We start from the raw sequence: 21,705 nt of genomic DNA, 5'->3' as shown, positions 1-21,705 counted from the left end.
ATAATATTAAGTTTTTCCTCACTATAAAAGTAATATTACTTATTGCGATACTCTGATAAAAATACATACAAATACAGAAAATAAAATTGATATTCGGGGAGGTATTAATCTTCACCAGGCCTTCTAGATTTATGTGAAATTGTCTCAAGTTGTAAGTTCCTGGAAGAAAGGAATTCTAGGAGACACAAAGAGATCCTGCAAAAATTAAAGGTAGCAATTAAGAGACAAAATGTAGACAAAAATATATGCTTTATTTTATTTCATTCTTCCTAAAACATAGTGTTTTCAGTGCTATTTTCTTACCACATAAATAAATACAATTACAAGGTCTTACCTGCCAAAGAAAGGTATTCCCACATCCATCCATGACAGTCACAAGGAATAATTAAAATGGACACTACGATGTTGAATCCTCACCCACCTGAGCAGATAATTCCTTCCAGGTTAGTTTATGGCGCTTTTACTGTTGGTGTTCCGTGGAAGCGAGAGCTGCATCAAAGCAGGTTAAATGAACACGAGTTTATTTTCTCTTTCAAGCGGTGCTGAAGGCAAGGGGTGACAGGCTCTGAACCTCTGGTTGTTCTTCGGGCAGGCAGAAACTCACACATTTTCAGTGGTTTATTAAACTCAGATCTCACGACAGAAAGCAAATGATCTCTAAGGGCACTTAGTCACTGGGTGTCTGTTCAGTAGCGATGTCTGTTGCTGCCACACAGGCTGCGTGGGAAGATCAGTGCCTGGCTGGCCTGAGAGCACCCTTGGAGGAAGCCTGTTTTCACGGAAGATCATTTACATCCGTAATTCAAAGCATGCCTTTTTCTCGAGGTGAGGAGCAAAGCCATCTTCTAGGGCTCTCAATGGACTCTATAAACTGCACAGAGCAATCTTGCCTTCTGTAGATCAGGCTAATTCACTCTCTCCAATCAAGCTAAGCGTTTCCATGTATCTTTTGAAATTCACCGTATAAACTCCGGCAACTTCCAGATAAAATTGTATTAGGGCTCTCCAGACCCAAAAGGGTATCTACAAGATTTATTACAGGAATTGTCCCACATAATCCAAGATGACCCACGACCTGCCATCTGCAAGCTGGAGACCCAGGTGGTATGATTTCGAGTGAGTTTCAAGGCCTGAGAACTGACGGTGTGGGTCCCAGCTGAGTCTGGAGGTCTCAGAACCAGGAGTGCTGACCTCCAAGGCCAGGAGGAGATGGGCGTCCCTGCTCAAATGGAGACAGCAGGCTCTCCCTTCCCCACCTCTGTTCTGTCAGGCCCTCAGAAGATGGGATGATGCCCATGCTGCAACACAGTCTGCTGATTCCCAAAACACCCACCCAGACACACTCAGAAGTCACATTTTACCAGCTCTCTGAGCATTCCTTAGGCCAGTCAAGTTGACACATAAAATTAACCCTTGCATAACTTAGAATACCTTTTGGATTTCATTCAACTAAAAACCAATTCAAACCAAAATGAGTCCTTTTTTCCCCCCTCAGAGCCAAGTCTTGGTGTGTTTTGCTCATGTCTGCAGTAGCCAATGCCAGTTCATCGGCCAGGGTGTCCTCAGTCCCCAACGGGCACTCAGCTGGGATGGTGCCAAGGCCACGTGTCCCAGCTCTGTTGGTCACAGGCAAATTCCTACTGATGGACTGAAACACAAATCTTTCTGTCTCTGTCCTCAAAACCACCTCTCCACTCCTTCAAGATTCTGACTATCTAATTATGGCTATAATTTTAATATCAAAATAAATATTAAAGGGCCGGCCGAGTGGCTCAGTTGGTTAAGAGCTCGCTCAAGAGTTTGAGCTCTGAGGAACAGCGGTTCGAGTCCAACCCGAGCTGAGCAGCCGCTGAGCTGCCAACAGGTAGCAGGATGGCTCAGCTAAAAAAAAAAAAAAAAAAAAAAANCTGAGCAGCCGCTGAGCTGCCAACAGGTAGCAGGATGGCTCAGCTAAAAAAAAAAAAAAAAAAAAAATATTAATTGGCCAGAGTAACAACAAAAAAAAGAGAGAGAGAATAGAAGATCTAGTTTAATCCAACAAATAAACAAACTGGGTTAATTAAAGATGAAATTAAAATTACCGATAGGCCGTAATTTTGGTTTTCCTATTGGACTCTACTATTTTACACATTCATTAGCACCCCAGAACTGTCTTTAAGACTCCACATTTAATTGTTAATATACCACCGAAAGAGCAATAATTTTAAGTGTCTGCTAGCTACTCCTGGAAGAGGGCCAGGCCCACGCAGAAAGAGGGGGACTGACTGGTGAGCATGTGTGTGGGTGCTAGCCCGTGGAAGCTAACACACCCCTGCATCACTCCCTCCCCCACCCTCTAAAGGCTGCAGTTGGCTGGCTCACCCCAGACCAGCAACCCTGGTGACCCTCCTCTCTTGACGCCTGCTGTAGGTTGAAACGCATCCCCCCAAATTTTATGTCTACCCAAAGCCTTAGAACGTAACCTTATTTGAAAGTAAGCTCTTTGCAGATGTGATCAAATTGAGATGAGGTCATACTGGATTAGGGGGGACCCTCATCAGACAACTGGTGTCCTTGTAGGAAGAGGGAAATGTGGGTACAGACATAGGCATAGAGGGAAGACGTCCTGAAGAGACACATAGGAAGAACACCCCGTGATGATGGAAGCAGAGGTAGGAGAGATGCATCTAGAAGCCAAGGATTGCTGTCCCCAGAAGAGAGCTAGGAGAAAGGCAAGGGAGACTCTCCTTCAGAGCCTCTGAGAGGAACCACCTCTGCCAGCGCCTGGATGTCAGACTTCTCGCCTCCGTGGGACAATAAACGATGGTTTTAAGACAGCCAGTTTGCGATCCTTCGCAATGGCGGTCCCAGGACATGAATACAGCTCCCCGTTTCCCCTCCTGCTCCGTTGCTCTGTTCTCTCCTGTGGTACGCCTGGGGAGGGAACAGTTCAGGAGGGAGGGAAGTAGGTCCTTAAACCCAAAGGCCCCAAACCCTGTTTACTAAGCACACGCTGACAGTTTAACCTTTAAGCCCGCGGGAGTGAGGTGGGGACATGGATGAACCGTTCTCGGCAGGCCTGGTGGCAGCTGCACAGCCCACCAGCTGCTTCAAGGAGCTGCTGCCCCTCCCCCACCAGCCCATCGGTGCCCTGAGGGCATGTGCTGCGGTATTCACCTGGCTTCCCATTCATCACAATGGACAGGGAATGCGGTTTTTGTTTTTTTTTCATAAAACCTCCCAGTTATTTGGATTAAAAGACAATTCCATGCAGAGTAACGCAGCCACATCCATGGCTGGGCAGTCTCCCTCCGGCCTTAGGATGAGGGGCTGGCTCCAGGCACGCAGCCCTGTACCATCTCACCAGGTGTAGTGTGGGCATATCTGAGGGAACTGGCCTCATTCCAGGACACCGCTGGTGGCCCCTGGGGGCAGGGGCTTCCTGCGACAGTTCCACCATCCTGCCAGTTTGCTGAGAAGTAGCAGTACTGATATTAACCAGGCTTGAGGTTTGATGACCCATCTCAGCCCTCCGGCCATGCTGACATCCCTTCTAAAGTGTAAATCTAGCCTTTCAACTCAGGCTCTCAACTTTCAAACGTGGTTTCTTGAACTCATCATATATGAAAGAAAGGAGACAGTTGTTACGACCCTTTGAAACTTTTTACATTGCACGTAATTTTAAGCGCGTTTCATTATCCCTGAACTAACTACACTGAAGATGATTTCAAAACAGTTTGATGCTTCTTGTTTGTTGGTTGAAAAGAAATTATTATTAGTTTTCATTCAGGTATTTTATTTATTAAATTTATTGGGTTGACATTGGTTAGTAACATTCTATAGGTTTTAAGTGTACCTTTCTATAATACATCATCTGTATATTGCATCATGTGTTTTATTACTCCATCATTCCCCCCTATGTAGATTTTCTAAGTTGAATTTTAAATGGATTTACCCATAAGAGCAGTGTTTCCTTCTGACTCAGAGGCCAGCGAGGACGTGGGGCCCCTGTCACCACCCGTTGGGCTTCCATGCAGAACTGCTCAGAACATGATAGGTCACCACTTGGGGATAGCCCTTCTGTGCAGGGCGATAGAATATTGTGGAGTTGGCAGCTTTTGTCATCTGTGACTAAAAACGGAAAGGTCAGCATTTTTAAAGGTCCAATGTCCCCGACTGGTTTTGATTTATAAGACTGACAAGGTCAGCTCTTCAATGGCTATAACCCAGAGCCTCATATTAAGAAAAAGAGATTCAATTTGTCTCACGATTCCAGATATGCACCTGTCCTCTGTGGATCTGAAATCTCCAAATGACAGTGGGGACACGGCTGCTTCTCTATGCAGCAGGTAGTTTTCCGGGTTGGGAATTAGATGACTCTCTTCATGGGGAGAAAATGAGGTCCTAGGTCACACCTTTATTTTCACTCTTTGCTGCTTTATCATATTTGATTTTTTTCTGATACTCTCATTGATTTAAACAGTGCTTACAGGTAGGTCAGGGCTAACCTATTCTGAGCCAGGAACGGATTTACATTTTCAATTCTTTTTATCTAAGGCTATCACTGTTAATGATGATTAGGAGGGGCTCAAAGTTCAATATCAAGCTGATAGCTACAAGTCAGTCAACAGTCCGAAATGGGGAAAGTAAGATGAAATGGAAACCTCAAAATCTGAAGAAGAAACAAGCATGAAAATAAACCCATCCTTGGATTGGGTTCAGGCACTATGTTCACGGTGGGGAAAGGAGTGTAGAAATATTGGTTGTAAAACCCTTTCTCTAAGTTGTTATAAGATCTAAATTAAAAAGAAGCAAGTATCTACATATTAGTGTTGTTGCATTTCAAAAGTTCCTTGCCATCCAAATTAGCACTCCAAGGCCAAATGCTAGCTTTAGAGCTAATTCCTCTCATGAAAATTCTATATAACAAATAAAAGCACCAGGTTGTTGTATACTTAGCTTTTAGCCACAGAAATACGTAGCCAAAAGTATAATAGCTGTGTACGAGGAAAGATCAGGTGAATTTTTTCATTCTCGGAAGTGTGGGGTTATTCCTCCATAGTTGAGTTAATCGGGTCTTCTAGCCACAAGTTCTGCAGGGACAGCCTCCAAATAATCTGCAGAATCCATTCCCTTCATGCCAGTGTCACTGCCACTATCTCCTGAACAAGGTTAGTAGTTTAAGAGATTGGACCCGCCCAGTTGTAAGGGCTTAAAACCCAATTTCTGATACCTTAAATTATTGCTTCATATAACAAGGCATTGAGGGAAGCTGCTGGGTTCAGTGTGGATGTGAACAGGTTCAAAGATGCCATAAGGTCTTTGCCGCCCCCTCCCTCTCCCCTCCTTTTCCCTCTCATCTCTCAGGCTCTGCTTGTCTCTGCTTGGCTTCTTTAAGGCGTGCTTTCTCTGTATGGCAGACACGATGGCTGCCAGCAGTTCTGGATGCCCACTTCCCAGTTGAACCATCCAGCAGAAAGAGCTTGATAGCTCCTGGCTTTGGTGGCATGCCCGTCCCTAAACCGTCCCTGCACACAGGAACGGAGGGTCTCCAGATTGGCCAGGCCTCGGTCCCGCCCGTCTGTACGCTGTCGACAGTATGAGAAACAGCTTCCCCCCTGGAAACGGCCATGCCCTGGGTACTGTGACCCATAGAGATGTGCATGTGCTGATACAGAACACTAGGGCATCATTTCCTGAGGTACAACCATCTAAGCGCCTCCTGTTACGTAGGCCTGGTATCCGGGGGGAGTTCAGCGGGTATCCGCGAATGAACGAGTCCAGCTTCTGGCCCCCCTCCACGACCATCGATGTCACCCCTGTGCTTCCTTAGGCTTAATGACGTCTTACAGGACTTCCGAGGACAGACCTGCTCGGGAGCAGTCTTGGCCCTTACAGAGTCCTTTATTAATGTTTGAAGCAATAGATCTAGGAGGATACAGAGTTTTAGTTGGTAGAACACTTAGCTCATGCACGTAACATGGCACCTATCAGGTGCCAGCCCTGTCCTGAGCGCTGCACATCTCCGCAACAACCCTGTGGGACATGGACACTTTTATTATTCCATCGTCTCCAATAAGGAAATTTAGGTCCATTGACTTATCCAAAGTCACATAGCTCATGAGTGGCACAAGCCTGATTTGAGCCTAAACAGTCCAGTTCCATGGTTTATGTTCCTAGTCACTACACCATATTGCTTGGATAAAAAAGTGGTTCTCAAATTTCACACAAAAAAACAGTTCCCCCAACATCATATCACACCCACATTTGGATAATACCTCGGAAGACTAAGCAGCCACGGCATTTTGATGTGATTTAAGGACGGCTACTCAGCGCTCCCCCTTTGCCGAGATCTCCATCCTTGACCTTCTCCATTGTCTGGAATTCTAGCCTTGGAGGCTTACTTCTCTGCTACTGACCTATAAGAGTGGGAGGGCTGGGACACGGAGCCCACACTGGGCACGACGTTTTAACAGTGAGTAGTACATGGGTTTGCAAACTTGCTTTGTCGTTTCACGGGGCACATGGAAATTGACCAGGGAAGGTTTAGGGCGGGGGAAGAGAGCCTGTGAGAGGCGGTGAGGGGCGAGCTGGGCCCGCAGCTGGGGGAGCCACAACGTGGTGGGTGTCTTTTGTGCAGTGGACACACCAAAACTAGGAGATGACACTGGGAAACACATTTTCCAGAACTTTACAGCTAATAGAACTTGCCACATGTCTCATTATAGAAGATAATCCTAATGTCCTGCGAGATGAAAAGCTGACATCGAGCAGTAGCTCCCTGAGGAACGTTGGGCAGTATCTGGAGACATTTTTGATTGTCATGACTTGGGGGGAGGGGCGGAGCTATGCAGTCCCGTGGGTCGGGGACAGGGGTGCTGCTAAATGTCCTCCTCAGGAGAAGGAGCTGTCTGGTACCACGTGTCAGTCGTGCCAACACTGAGAAACCCTGTCTTAGTGCGTCAGTAATTTGGCCAGGTCATTAGCGAGGATCAGGTCAAGGCTGGCATAGGGCACGGATGACAAACCCTTACCTGTCCCCCGTAGCCTTTGGCGTTACAGTGTAATACAGGTGATGGCTCTATGTTTTGGGAATTACAACAGTTCCACTTCAAATGGTACAAATTATTGACAGCCCTTGGTGCTCTGAGCGTGTCAGCTCACCCCTTGCTATTTAATCTGTCCCAGGCCTGCATCACCTCCTGGAAGACGACTTCATGTTTAAAACACAGATGTCCCCTTTCCTCACTGAGTGCCCACATGTCCCCATCTCACAGTTTCCAGCAAATTATTTTATAAACAGGAATACGATTAAGTCCCCTAAAGCTGTTTTTGTGATTATTGAGGTAATTAGGATTGGATCACCACTCTTCTTGTGGGTACATCTGCTGTTTGGCTAGTGGGGTATCAGATGGCCTTTACTGAGAACTGTTATGTGTGTGTCAGTGGTCTGAATGAACAAAGGGCCACCTCATCCATATCTTCTTCACTGATTTGGGATGACTTAGCCCACTTGTGTATAGACTTCAGATGGTCAGAAATGTTAGCTGGAGTGTCACAAGAAGCTGACTTCATTACTATATTAAAAGGAAGAACGTTCAGAGAATATTGTCCAATTTTCCCCCTATGTACAAATGACTACACGTAAATAAGAGGACACAGTTTTAAAGATGAAAGAGAATCACACCTAATAAACATACTAGATATGTTTAATAAATATACTAGAACGCTCCCTGACCCTCTCTCACCTAATTCTTCCTATCAGATAGGTGTTGTTGGCTCCATTTTCTATATGAGGACGCTAAACCTACAAAGTTAAACATGCCGCCCCCAGTCACACATCTGGAGCCAACAGAACTGGAATTGGAACACCTGTCCCGATTCCAACATCCTTTGTAGCACTCTTCCACCTTCACACTTTCTCATCAGCCTGGGCTCTGGAACCTGGGACAGGTCGCCACGAAGGCTGTAGCTTTGCCATCCCCGAGAGCCTTCCAGAAAAGTGTGTGCAGCGTCTGTGATCCAGCTCTTTGCCTGCAGTCTTCAAAAGCCTGGCCCAAAATGCCGTGAAGGGAAACTGTGCCCATAAGAGACCCCGTTTCAAATATTGGTAAAGGACTGTTAGGGCCAGGCCAGTGTCACGGGGTTCAGCACTCTGAATTCCTGTCACGTATCATTGACCTTCTCAAGGGATATTTATTTACTTATTCACTCTGCCACGTCACAGACATTGGCAGGACATCTACGACATGTCATCCTATGTATTAGATCCACGAACCCAGTCCCTGCCCTCAGGGAAGTTAATATTTCATGTGATAAGACAGTTAACAAGTAAACAAAGCTTCTAGATTGTGCTCGGGAAGAAATAACGTGGCTGCAGGAAAAGAGAATCACGGGGAAATCCACTTTGGGAATGTGAGTCAGGAAAGGTCTAGAAGGAGAAGCGGTCCCCAAGTCGAGGTCCCGAGAGGTGACAAGGTGGAGCTTCGTCCTGAGGTCAAGGTGTGCAGAAGAGGGCGGGGCCCGAGCTGGGACAGGGCTTCAGATACTCAAGGAACTTGCAGAAGGACAGTGCGACTGCAGTTCATCCAGGGGTCACAGATGAGAATGAAATCCAGTCGGGGGGAGAGGCAAAGGCCGGGTCCGTGAGGCCGTGTAGGTTCTAGAAAGGAATTGGGCCCGAGTGCAGTGGGGAGCCGGGTCAATCTTTCCACCTGGGGAGGGAGGCCGTCTGCTTTGGATTTTAGAAGCTCTCAGCCCCTGAGAGCAGAAAGCATTGGGAGAGCACGTGTGGAGATGGGCAGCTCACTTAGAACAGTTCCCATAGGCTTCATGAGACGGAGGGGACGGAAGAAAGAGACAGAAGTGGGTTAACCTGACGGCTAAAGGAGCGACTGAGCAGACATTTAGGTTGAATGAGCTACCTGTGGACATTTTGTATTTCTCTGCACGGCCTCGAAGCCAGGCTGTCCGTCTCACTCATCTTGGCAGCGTCCTCTTCTGCTGTGGTCATGTGGAAAACAGGGCTCTCGAGAGTCCTCCCGGTCCAGCTCGGTGTCTGTCAGAGAAGCGTTACCTCCCCACCACGTCGTAGCTATCTGTCCCTCATTGTGGGGCCCGAGATGTGCCGTCCACCCTTGCTGTTCTGCCAAAGTCATGCCATGTTGTGGAATATTTTAATTTTTTTAAGTTCACTTCTTGCCTCTCATTAAAAGGGTATTATCTGACCTATTTCAGAAAAACATATGCTCAATAATAGTTCATTTAATTTAAGCTTCTCATCTAGAAGAAACCATTTTCAATGAAAATTCATAAAGTCACCAATCAAGGGGTTGTTCTCTTATTCCTCATTAGCAGTTTTAAGATGAATGGTGACCCACGATAAGCTTTCCCTTTGCATAATGTGGTTACAGCTTCCAAAAAGAAAAAGCAGCTGCCACCTGTCTACTATTTCTAATAGTGATTCCAACAGAATGTCGAGAGCATCTGAGCCAGAAAAGTACTACAAATCCCAAAGCCACACATTTTAATTATATGTATGTGTACATAGACCAATACCCTAAATAAAGATGAAGCTGTCAGGTGATGTGACCGTGATTTATAGTTGGAAAAATGACATAAATAACTTCCAGTTAGTCGTATGCAATAAACTTACCATTTTGGGGTTCATTTGCTTTGATTCCAGAATTACCATTTCTGAAGACGGGAGCCTCAGAATCATCAATGTGACTAAGTCAGATGCTGGGAGCTACACCTGTGTAGCCACTAACCATTTTGGAACTGCGAGCAGCACTGGGAACTTGATAGTGAAAGGTAACGACTCGCCCAGACAACACGTACATTAATATTTCTATTATCGTTTCTAATAATGTAATAATCTATAGAAGTGGTATCATTCATATTAATATGAGCAGATATCAGCGCGCTGCTAAATTAATTCATCATGGCAAACATGATATGATTCATAATTCTTAGAGAAGGGTGGGTAATGACTGTGATGGAAAGGCTATCTTATTTCAGAATCATCCAGTACAATTCTAAGAATTATAGCCATTGTATCTATTACGGTATTGTAACTAATGCTATCTTCAGTCCTTTAATTAAATTTCTTTCAAGTCTCTGTAGATTTGAAATTCATATCTAGGAAGACTGTGCTAACAAATTAAAAACCCACGACTCAAATACTATTTTTAGCAAGCATTGTTTAAACAATGACATTGGCAGTCTTTTAGAAGTTCTGCACCAGTGATTCAGAGTTGCGCACGTGGATTATTCTGCTAATAACGGGCTTGGATCACCTCTGTGCTTTGCTGTAGTCACCCAGCCACCCCTGTCAGCTTTCAGTCTTCCGCATCCCTTACCCTGGGTGCTGTCTAGTTATGACAGGAAGTCCCTGGTGCTCTTGCACAGCACGTGACGTCAGGTGTTCCAGCACCGGGATGAGGAAATGGGCTGACGGTACTAAGTGAGAACTGTGAAGGTTGCGATTTTCATTTTATTTGCATTTTTATCACTTTACATCATGCCTAGTTACAGAATTTGGGGGTTGAAGGGATCTTGGAGATGATGTGACTAAGGGTGATGAAGCTGGGGTTGTGACTTTCTCAAGGTCACCAGCTGCAGAAAAGGGGTGTTAACCCAGGAACCCTGGTTCTGCGTTCCCTGGTTATTTCTGCTGCACCAGGAAACACTTGTCCTTATGTTTCCTGTTTCTGCGTAATAAATATAAATGGGTGGCATCATATTAGTTCCTTCTGGCCCATGTGAGGCTCCCTCTGTAAAGTAAGATAGCCAAAGGCAAATAAAAACATTCAAAAAGAATATTTGCCTCAATGTTAATTTAAAGAAGAAAGTTAAAAATCACCTAATTACGTACTCTGAGGTCATTGGAAGTTGGAAAAGTCCTACCATTTGGGGAAGCCTTTTTATCATGAACATGTGTGTCTGTGCAGATAGAAAATTGGAAGCCCCGAAGTCAGAAGTAAATCTGTATTTAGATTGTCTCCACAGATTTCAGTCTCGTAATTCTTCACTTGGAGCAATGGCGTGACGTGTGACTGCCTGCGTGTTCACTCTGTTTCACAGGGTAAAGGACGAAGTTTAGATAATCTTTGTAAAACAAAATTCCAGCTAAGGATCTTTGCTAATGTGAGCCGCCTCAGCCCAGTGATCTACCAGGAGGGTTCCCAGGTCTCAGAACTGACACCTGCTGGAGAGTGTGTGTTAGTTACGGAGATCGGAGAGAATAGGATTCAAGAAGCAGTGGTCTTGGTAGTGATTAAGGGGCGGGGCTTGGGGTCCGAGAGACCTGGCTTTGAATCTCATTTCTCCCACTTACTAGCTCTGTGACCTTGGACAGAAAAGTTACTGGTGTGGGGATAATAGAGGTGTTGTGACGACTGAGATAATCCATGTTAAGTGTTTAGCACAGTGCCTGGCACTTGAGAAACAGTCGAGGTAGTTGTTGCTACTTATGTGTTAATGAAATGGCTATGCCTTTATTCTAAATCATATCGACATGGACATTTATGAAATGTCCACCCCATCACATTAGAATCATTAGCAAAGAGAAGTGAGCCCGCCAAAGAAATGACTGAGGGGTGAAAGATAAGACATCAACGCAGAGAAACCACACGTATGCTGTTCTGTCCTGCGGAAAGGGGGGACTTGTCACATGTGGAAATGAGCTACGTCCTGTATTTGATGGTCGTCCTCCTCATCAGCCTTGACTTCCTCAGCTCCCAAGATAGCTGGCAGAGTGGAAGGTCCTGTTTCCCGGGAGAGTTCTCACCCCAGCAGAACCCCCAGCCCCAGGACAAAGCCACTGCCGGCCAGCCCTGCTGCTGCCTGGGCTCATCTTGTCCTGAATTGTGGTGCAAATCTCACAGGTGCACCAGTGATGAAATATATGGTCGCCTCGTTTGCAGGTGGATATAAATGTCGCAAAGATAGTAACTTCCACCTATGTTAAGAAATTCAATACTTTATTTCTTGCCTTCTAGTAAAATGTAAACAGAGATTCCCCAAGGATGTTAGAAGAGAGAGTTTTAGGCATTTCATAGGTAAACTTTTTTTTTTTAATTTTTAGTAATTGCTTCTTTCAATGTGTATTAGGAAAACATTAGTTTTCCACTTATGGCAAGCATAAAAAATATCTCATTTTAAGATACATTTAAGTAAAGAAGGGAGTGAGTGTAAAGAAAAGTGCTACATGTGCATTCTCACGAAAGGATATGTGAAAAAGCACGGAGATGGTCCATGAAGATCGGGGAACATGAGTTAACAGCAACTTCCAGGAGAGCTCAGTGGACTTAGGGGAAGGCCGGGCATGGACATGTGACAGGGTCAGCCTACCCTGCCTCCGCTGGCCGCGTGTCCTGCTGAGGCGCATGGGACGCTTTAAAATCAACGTTTCCGACCAGGTGGGGAGAGGGCAGGCTGGACAGGAAGAGCCCTCAGAGAGGCGGAGCCTGTGAAAAGCGGAGGCTGAGGGGTGTTGGTACAGCTGTGCCATGGGGGTCCCCGCCCGCCGGCCGGGCAGAACGCGTTCCTTCCAAAGGAAGCTTTTGTCTCGGCGGCGGTGGCAGTCAGCGTCCCCACCGAGGTCCTCTGGTTCTTGTGTTATTCTAGATGAAATGGGGGGAAAATGAAAAGAAACATGAGCTTTCTCTGGTCCAAATGCTCACCCAGGTTAACAGCCGTGATGCTATGGGCGAGGTCGAAGGAATTAGAGAGAATGTGTCTCCCATGCGTGTTGCGACTCCCGGTAGCATTAGTGGAAAGTGCGCGTGTGCAGAGGAGCCTGTAGGTCCCTGGGGAGGATGTGAACATCAGCTGAGAAATGCAGTTTAGAAACCTGCCCCAGAAAGCACGATAAAGGCCGAGAAAACCATTCTGAACTCACGGTGAACTGTGCCAGTTTCTGACTCACATATCAAAATGCCGAGTCCGCCCCTTTCAGGCAAATGAGACAGTTTAACCCCAAATATGAGGGAGCGTGGTGTGTTAATTCAACTTTGAAATCTACAGAGGGACTCGTGTATCAGGGAAGGCGTTCTCCAGCCTGAAGAGGCGCTTGTGTTCGTTCTGATCTCCTGATATGTCTGGGATTAACACGCCCATGAAGGTCAGACATCAGAGCACATCTTTTCTGACCTTTTCACAATAATTCTGTGATTAACAACACTTTTAAAATCCAGTTCTCTTCCTCCCTGTCCCCACCCCCGTGCTCCATAGAGAGGCTGAAGATGGGGTCAAACACAGAGTCAGGAGGTAGAGGAGGGGAGGGAGCGGACAAAGCCACTACACCAGGTACAGGAGGTTTGACGTCGTCTTGGGCAGGCAGAGGTCAGATGTATATGTATTCAGATGACTTGTGAGCAGGCGGCCTTCCACAAACTGCGCAAGTCTGACAGGTGCCTGGAGGGCTCTGATTACCCTGCCATCGTCTGAATTCCTACATCTTAGCAATTTCATTTCTCAAGCTAGCTACAGTGTACTTGCAGCTTTCATGTTCTGCAAGAGCAGGTCTCAGGCCAGAGCCCCAAATCCTAATGCCGAGCAGAATGTTTGACTTTTGAGCAAAGGTGTGCTTTAGCAATGGCGGCCAGCATTAAGAACCAGTGGCAGGCAGGGTGACGGACATGCCACGCTGTACCTGTTGGTCCATTTCTGTCATGGCAGCGGAGTGAAAGGCATGCCATTCGCAGGATGCAGACCCTGTGCTGTACAGGTGTCCTGTGACAGGCGTGTTTAAGTGGCAGTCTGAGAGAAGAGTCACACGGTGCATTCGTCTCGGGCGCAGCTCCGCCTGATGGCGGCAGGTATCGTAACCAGCTCCTATTGATCACCTCCTGGGCTCAAAATGAGATTCAGGGAGTTAAGCTGTGCATGCCGTTACCATAGTTACCTTGCGGCACTACATCCATCCAAAATGACCTCGAGGAACTGTGGCTGGTGGTCCCCGACTGTACACTGAGAGACCCCGTCCTACCCCAAAGAACTTGGTGCCCGCCACCAAGCCAGTGCAAGTTAAGTGGGGTGCTTAATAGAAATGCAGGTTTCCTAGGTCTCACCCCTACCCTAATAAATCTATATTTTTATTATGCACTGTAGTTGATCCTCATACACAGCCAATTTGAAAACGTTCATTTCTCAGGGGTGAGCAAATGATGGCCTGTAGGCCAAACCCGGCTGGCCGCCTGTTTTTGTATAACTCAGGAGCTATACAGAAGAATGGTTTCCACGTGTTCAACCGGTTGAAAAAAAAATACAATCTTTTCAGACATGTGAACATTTTATGAAATTCACATTTCCATGTCCAACATAAAGCTTTCGTGGAACACAGACCCTTCATCTCTTCACATACGGACAATGGTCGATTTGCACTGAATAACAGCAGAGTTGAATAGTCATGACAAGAGGCATGTAACATATACATTCCTACATCATAATACCCTCAATTTTGCCTCTTGACCAGCAAAGCCTGAAATACTGACTATTCAACCCCTTACAGAAAAAAATGTACTTCCCGTTTTGTCTCATAACGTTTTCCCTTCCCCGGATCGGTCCTCAAAATTTGGTCCAAGGTGTGGCCCAGCCAGGTTGTACTCAGCTGTTGTTAGACCTCATGCTGATCTTCCTGAGTTAGATTCCAAGCTGGAATTAGAAGGGCAATTTCTTTCCCAGGACCTTAGCCTCACTCCCCTGTCAGAAGGGTTGACCTCAGTGCTTGGATACAAGCTGAAAATCCAGAGAGGCAAACAGATCATTGATTGAGAGAGAGGAGAGAGGTACCTTGGCAGAGTCGGGGACGGTGGATTCAGTTTGGTTCTTCAGGATTTGAAGAGACTTCATGCTGCTAGAACCAGATGTTGGCCAGGGAGAATCTTAAAGCACAAAACACATCAACTGGGGTTTTTCAAGACCCTAATCACTTCCTGAACTTCCCACTGTCACCGCTGAAATCAGTTTAACTATTCCACCTTCAGCTTATGCAACTCTCAGGCTGTGGTTTCTGCTTTTACTAATATATACAGAAGGTACCAAAAAACTATACACACATTTTAAGAAAGGTGAAAAACTGTATTAAAATCGTGATACTCAATATATACCAATTAAAGATGAATACAAGTCACTTTTGACTTCTGCAATTACGAGAAGTGTTTAAAGTGGTTATCATCAGTGAAATTTTAATAGTTTTTTTCTTTCTTAAAATGTGTATTCATTTTTTTTGGCACCCTCTGTATATATTTTTTTGAAGTTGTCCTATATACAAATTTTGCCCTGGTTTCATCTGGCTAGAAAAAGACTTCTTTGTTCTTCTGATTGTTTAAACTATTTTTTTTATTTGGTACACAGAATTACTTTTTATAAGAAAAAAATTGTACTTTGTCTAGAAAAAAGGTTCTCAGTAGAATTTAACTATGATCACATATACTCCTAACAAGAAATTATTTTGTATTCTTATTCTTCAACCCTGCAAAGTGGTGATGCCCCTGTGGCTTACTGAACATTTAATTGGTTTCTTCATTGCCAGAATCAAGAGTTTATTTATGTTTAAAAGAAAAGATGCAGAAAGGAAATTTTCTTACCAATGCTAAAGTGTCTACAGAGTTACAATAGCGCACTGTATAAATTTTTGTTTTAACTCTTTGACAGTGAGAAATATCAACCTTTCCATGCACAGCTTTACCGACACAGTGGTGTAAAGTCTTTTTGATTGGAACTTGTTTTGGAAATGCATTTGAAGCAGCCCACATCTTCTATGTAAAATTATTCAAGGCTCTATCCATATTTGAATGGGGATCAATCAGAAATCGGTAACCAGCAGTGATGTTTGACTGCTAACCCACAACAAGAGCTTTTCACATTGGGCCCTTATATCAGAATACATTTTCACCTAATTAGATGTCTTCCACTGGAACCAATTATTTCTAGGTGATAATTAAGAGTCTTTCTAATAGGATTAACTCAAATTCTGACCCAAGGCATCTAGAGTAGGAAGGAAAAGTTTGTTGTTAGAAGGGCTAAATGCTAATTATGACAGGCCCCCTGGGAGAGGGACAGTGGCCAGAATATACCAATATTAGATCCTGTGCGAGCTGAGAAGACCTGCCTCAGCGGAGTTGACAACAGTTAACTAAGGCGAACCCTAGAAAAAGGGAGCTAACTGTGCCTTTTGTTCTTCCTGCCTTCACAGAGCATGACATAACCTGGACCTCTCTTTCTACCAAGACGGGAAGCCAGGACCTTGTTGAAACAGAGCATAATTATTTCCCTGGACATCCTTGTGAGCCCGATGAGGGCCACATAGATTTAGCAAATAGCTTGCCTTCAGCTATTTCAATCATGGATAGAACGATTCCTTTTTTTGCCCAATTCCCTCTGTAAAGGAGCCTCTTGCCTTCCATAATGCCAAGGTTTAAGTTTATTAAGATTGCATTCCCCGACTCAATCTTGCCCTGACTCCATCCTGCCCATCACTTCTCCATCCTTGGTCTAGAGAGGGAAGACGTAATTCCTTAACTATGGTGTATTTCTCTACACCAAGGGGCTGGTTACCGGCCCTTCAGAGGAAAGCCCCTGTGCTGAGGGCAGGCTTCACATTCTTCCTTTTGGAAGAAAAACACATGGTGGGCCAATAAGCTCTTGCAAAAATAGTAACCTCACTGGTAAATGGGAAACACACCAGTGTGATATATATATATATATATTTTTTTTTAAACAGTAAAACCTTGGATTGCGAGTAACTTGGTTGGCGAGTGTTCCGCAAGACGAGCAAACATTTCTAATACAAAACAAATGATGTCTTGCAATACAAGTAGTTTGTTTCCGGAACAAATTAATGCTCACAAACCAAGGTATTACTGTATATGATTGGCAAAAGATCAACATCTAACGAAATTTTTTGTTGGTGGGAATATAAGGAAAATGGACAGCAGGTAAAATTGAAAAAGTGCAATCTCCATGGTCCAGGATTCCATGTCCGGGTTTTACTCTAGAGGAAATTACATGTGCCCGGAGGGGAACTTGCAAACATGTTCATTCTGTTGTTTGTGCTGACCAAAAAATGCACAAGCAAATTAGAATACAGATAGCATTATTTTACGCAGGCATGTGAGGTGATTTAATATTAAATTATAAATAGAAAATAATGCCATGTAAGGTTGAAACATAAAAATGCACACTCATTGTGAGCACTAGCTCATAATGGTATTTGTGAAGGAGGGGTCTAGAGTGACAGACGTTATATTGGCAATATTTTATTTAGGTAAATTTTTAGAGTATATTCAGAGGGGGGAAAGGTTGGAGGTCTATAAAGAAATGTTCAAGACTATTCATTGTAGACGTTGGAATGTAAGTATTGGTAGTTTGTTTTTTGTTATTGTTTTTTGTAGTTTTATATGTATACTCTCTCAAATTCAACAGAAGACCTCAGGTCAGAGTTCTCCCAGATGGTCAGACATTGCAATCAAAATCATGTGACTAGGGGATCTGATTTCCTGCTTCTCTCTCAGATGTTGTAGGATAGATAAAGCCTAATCACTAGTGATATTTAACCCATTTAATCCAAATACTTACTTTTAAGGAAAACACTCTACTGTAGAATGAAGTAAATGGTTTGTTTCCAAATGAGTACTTATCAATCAAAATAAACAAAACAAACAAACCAGAAAGACAAACAGATACGACTCTTTGGCTTCCTTAAACGTGAAGCACATAATTACTTTCCTTTCCGGCAATTCGGAGACTTGTGCTGTACAGATTCAGTTTAATTGAACTGATTACCACAAGCAGATAATAAGAATTATATTGAAGATATCCATCTGGCTGGCACTGGAAAACCTCACATGTTTCATTCTTCATGGCTGTCATAGGCCATACTAATTGCCTCATTTCAGCTGTTTCACAATCAGTATGATTTAGCTATTAATGTAATAAAGCCCTTACTGGAGCGGAAGTTGATATTAAAAAGCATAGATCTCCGACCTACCTCTCCCACCACTTCAGAACGCATCCCCAGCATTATTAAAGTTATATATTTTTCAAATACATAAATAAAAATCCATCTCTTTCTCATGCATATCTTTTTGGGCTACAGCCGTCATCTTACATTTCCCTGCTCATAAAATGTTTAGAGATCAGTGAGGTTGGTTCAGCTACGGTGTACGTTCGTTTTTATCAGCTCCAAAGTTGAGGTAGATTTTAAATGGCTAATTTTAATGGCAAATAAGCACCAAGAGGGAAGTAAAATTAAGCACTTTCATCTTCCGTTCCCAAATATCGGAACTTCCTGTGGTTTGAGAATGACACTCTGTCACGCCGACTGGTTTTATATCGACATGCTGTCTCAGAAGCAGAGGGGTGTGTGTGTGTGTGTGTGTGTGTGTGTGTGTGTGTGTGTGTGTGTGTTTTAAATTATCCGATTTTTGTATTTTAGATGGGGGTCCAATGGGGGAACCCAACACTTGGTCCCAACTCGATTAAGGATAGTTTGGTCTGTTAGAAACCCTGAACCAGAAAAGAGATGCATCAGAATAATTCATGAGGGGCTCCTAGCTTCCTTTCTTCACATTTGTTTTCTGTGCCAGAGGCAGGCGGGGTAGTGCTCCCTCAAAAAACTAACCCGACCAAGCCGTGATTGAATTTCTCTGGCTGTCATGGGCCATCAAATCTAAGAAAGCCGTCCAAAAGACTGTAGGCCTTTAGGTTAAGCACAGAACCTGACCAAGATGAAAGCGAGCTAATTAATGTCTTCATCATCTCTCTCTGATTTACTCTAGCAAGCACCATTTCTAAAAGGTTAAAATGGTTGTCTCTTTTACGCAGCCATTTGAAGAGCTCAAAGTAGGTGACTGGCTATGGGGGAGGGGACAAATGTGAGCCTAACACTGACAGCAACAGAGGCTTGCTTTTTACCTCGCCTCCTGGCAGTTCTGTAATCAGTCTGCAAAAGCACAGGGGACATTATCAAGTGCAGATCAGCAACATCTGCTTTGAAATTTCCCCAAACTGGAAAACACATCACCCGTCATCATAGTAATGTCCCCCTACTGCCTTCCCTCTCTTCAGAAGTAGAACTGTTTGTAAATGTAAGGAAAGCTTGGATTCTACCTGCATGGGATCCAGAGTGTCCAATCAGAAGTGCCCTTTCTTCCCTGTCGATTTTCAGAAGCCACGCCCACTTCTGACACACCACATACCTGTCTCCACTGGCTTTGCCCTCAGCCTAAGTAGAACCATGCTACTTGCACTAACACTTCTTGATGGGTAAGACGACGGGAATCCGATCGTAAAGGCCAGTGTGGGTGATGCAGGGGCACTCTGAAGCAAATACAAGTGAATAGTCAGAAGACACGCCATTGCCCTCCCGCTGGACACTGTGGGCCGTGGACCACAGCCGTGGAATTGGCCACGTGCCTTGTAATACGCATCCGTGTGCATTCCCGGGCCTGCTGAACACAAATCTCCCGGGGTGAGGCCCAGGAATTTTCACTGTTAACAAGTGCCCCCGGGGAACACCTACATACAGCAAAGGGCAGAATCCCAGGCGTGGACACCCTAGCAGCAGATACTAACAGACAAAGAAATAGAGCGTGTTCCAAGTACAAAGGAAACACAAAGGAAGGAGCAAGGAACTGACTGCAGGGGTAAAGGTGATGGCTGACCTGGAAACTAAGAGATGAGCAAGAGGTCACCAGGGTGAAAACCGTAAAGGTAATCCCAGGCAGGAGGAATTGATCCAACAGCCAAGGCATAAAGCTCCCAGCAGGCGTGGTCAGGATTCAGCGGAAATACAGTGGAAAGGTGAGCTAAGAAACCTCCAGAGAGGCCATGAAACCCTGCCATCGGGGACTGTGGACAAGAGAGAGGCAAGTGTTTGGTTTTCTTCCTAATGGAAAGAAAACAGATTCCATCAACTGTACCCTTAGGATCCTGACACCGACTCCAGGAGAAATTTTATGTCTTTTAAGAGCATTTAGAAAGAAAAGTGGTTATCACCAGTATAGGGTTTTTAAAATTTTCGTATGTGTGATAATCCATGATATTTGTAGAAATATTAGAAAGGATAATCTAATCATGCAGAAAGATCTGTACATATATATATATATATATATATATATATATATATATATATATATTCCCCCCCCCCAGAATTCTATCTAGGCATGCATACATGTATGTGGGTGTCTGTGTATATTTAAATCTGTATCTATCTGTCTTTAAATCTAAAATAAGCGTTCTCATCACAAAAAAATCATACTTATACAGTTTTGTATATTTTTTTCATTAATATCTTCCACCAGCATAGATTTCTGAACAAGAAATAAGAACTAGCCCTATTTTCTTTCTCCTGCTCGTCAAAATAGCATCAGCAAAGCTCCCTTACAAAAAAATCCCCTGTGATACCAACGTGGGCAAGACAGACAAAGGAGCCTGGAGGACAGGTTACAACATCTCACCTCACAAGTGCCGGTTAGGGAGTGCATGTCAGCCCGAAGGGAGCGCCCACCCCTCTGCCTCTTTCCTCCACCTTTTCTTTCCTGCTGAATTTTTATCAGTGACTCACATGTTACTGATAGCATGCTGAGTAGATTTTCTGATCCCATGAATCATTCAGGAATGGATGAAATCACAGAATCAGTGTTTGAAACGACCTTGAAAAGGTAATCATATGAACCAAATATAACAAGACTAATTTTAATAGCAGCAAATATAAAGATTTGCACTTAGCCCCAAAATTCCGGATGAGAGAGTAAAATTTTAGGGTCAGGCTGTGTGTTAAAGGTGTCAGTGCACTGCAAGAGATCATTGATGGGTCAACAATATTCTGTGCTTAAAAAAAAAAAAGGAACTTAAACCTATAACTTTTAATAGCGTATCCAAAACAAGAGAGGGAAACATCTAAAAACCTCCTGTACCACTGATGAAAATACAACTTAAGGAGATAAGTGTTCTTACTTTCAGACTGACAGGAAATTTAAAATCAGCTTAGAGGACAACAACTGAGATGGTGATTGTAGGTTTGGGTCAGGAAACTGAGGCTGGTTAGCCAGAGAAGAGGACTCCTGGAGGGCGGCAAGGGAGGGGCCGTCAATGTTTTCACACATTGAAAGAGCTAGCCCACTGTGTCTGATACCCAAGGGGAAACCAGGCCAGGTGTGTGGGGAGTAGGGGTGGGGAGTATCAGAGCAGAGGGTATTATTTGTGTCCAATAAGGGGGCAAAGTTTCAAATTACTAGACCATGCAAAAGGTGAAACTAGTGATTTTTTCATTATGGATGATCAGTTCCAGACGGGGTGTCTCCTCTGGGGAAACGCTGCAGAAAGCATCCGGCATCAGGCAGGAAGGTGTGGTCTGAGGGTGCCGGGGGCCATTTTGTACTCAGTTCAGAGTCCTCAGGGCCCACTCTGGTGACGCTGTAAACGCTGACCCCTGTGGACCGCCCAGCTCTAAAGCATTATTCTATGATTTCATGGTGTTGAAAACGTATTTCTGCCCTTGTGTTTTGCTGCCCCTGAGCAAAAGCATGCCTCTCGTTTGAATTCCGTCATGTTGACTTGATTATTGCATAATCTTGCTGGTGTTTACTCCCAGTGTGAATTGTATCTATAATCAGTGGTGCGGGGTGGGCTGAAAAGGTTGTTCTGCTAATTATGAGTATTGTGTTCTTAAAATAGAGCCCCAAGAAGAACCTCTTTTCCATTTAATAGTATGTTGGA

At 44.4% G+C, this 21,705-nt stretch overlaps 1 protein-coding gene across 1 annotated transcript in view; it reads left to right on the top strand.

The window, feature by feature from the left end:
• Window positions 1-21,705, top strand: part of LOC109373897 (contactin-4) — a 289,091-nt gene that overhangs the window by 209,979 nt on the left and 57,407 nt on the right. Inside the window, 1 exon segment of the mRNA XM_019628144.1 lies at window positions 9,665-9,792. Coding sequence (XP_019483689.1) covers window positions 9,665-9,792 — 128 coding nt within the window.

The sequence above is a fragment of the Hipposideros armiger genome, unplaced genomic scaffold, assembly GCF_001890085.2.
Source record: "Hipposideros armiger isolate ML-2016 unplaced genomic scaffold, ASM189008v1 scaffold_750, whole genome shotgun sequence".
Lineage (NCBI taxonomy): Eukaryota > Metazoa > Chordata > Mammalia > Chiroptera > Hipposideridae > Hipposideros > Hipposideros armiger.
Note: the sequence above shows the minus strand (reverse complement) of the source record. Positions and strands in the feature narration are given on the sequence as shown.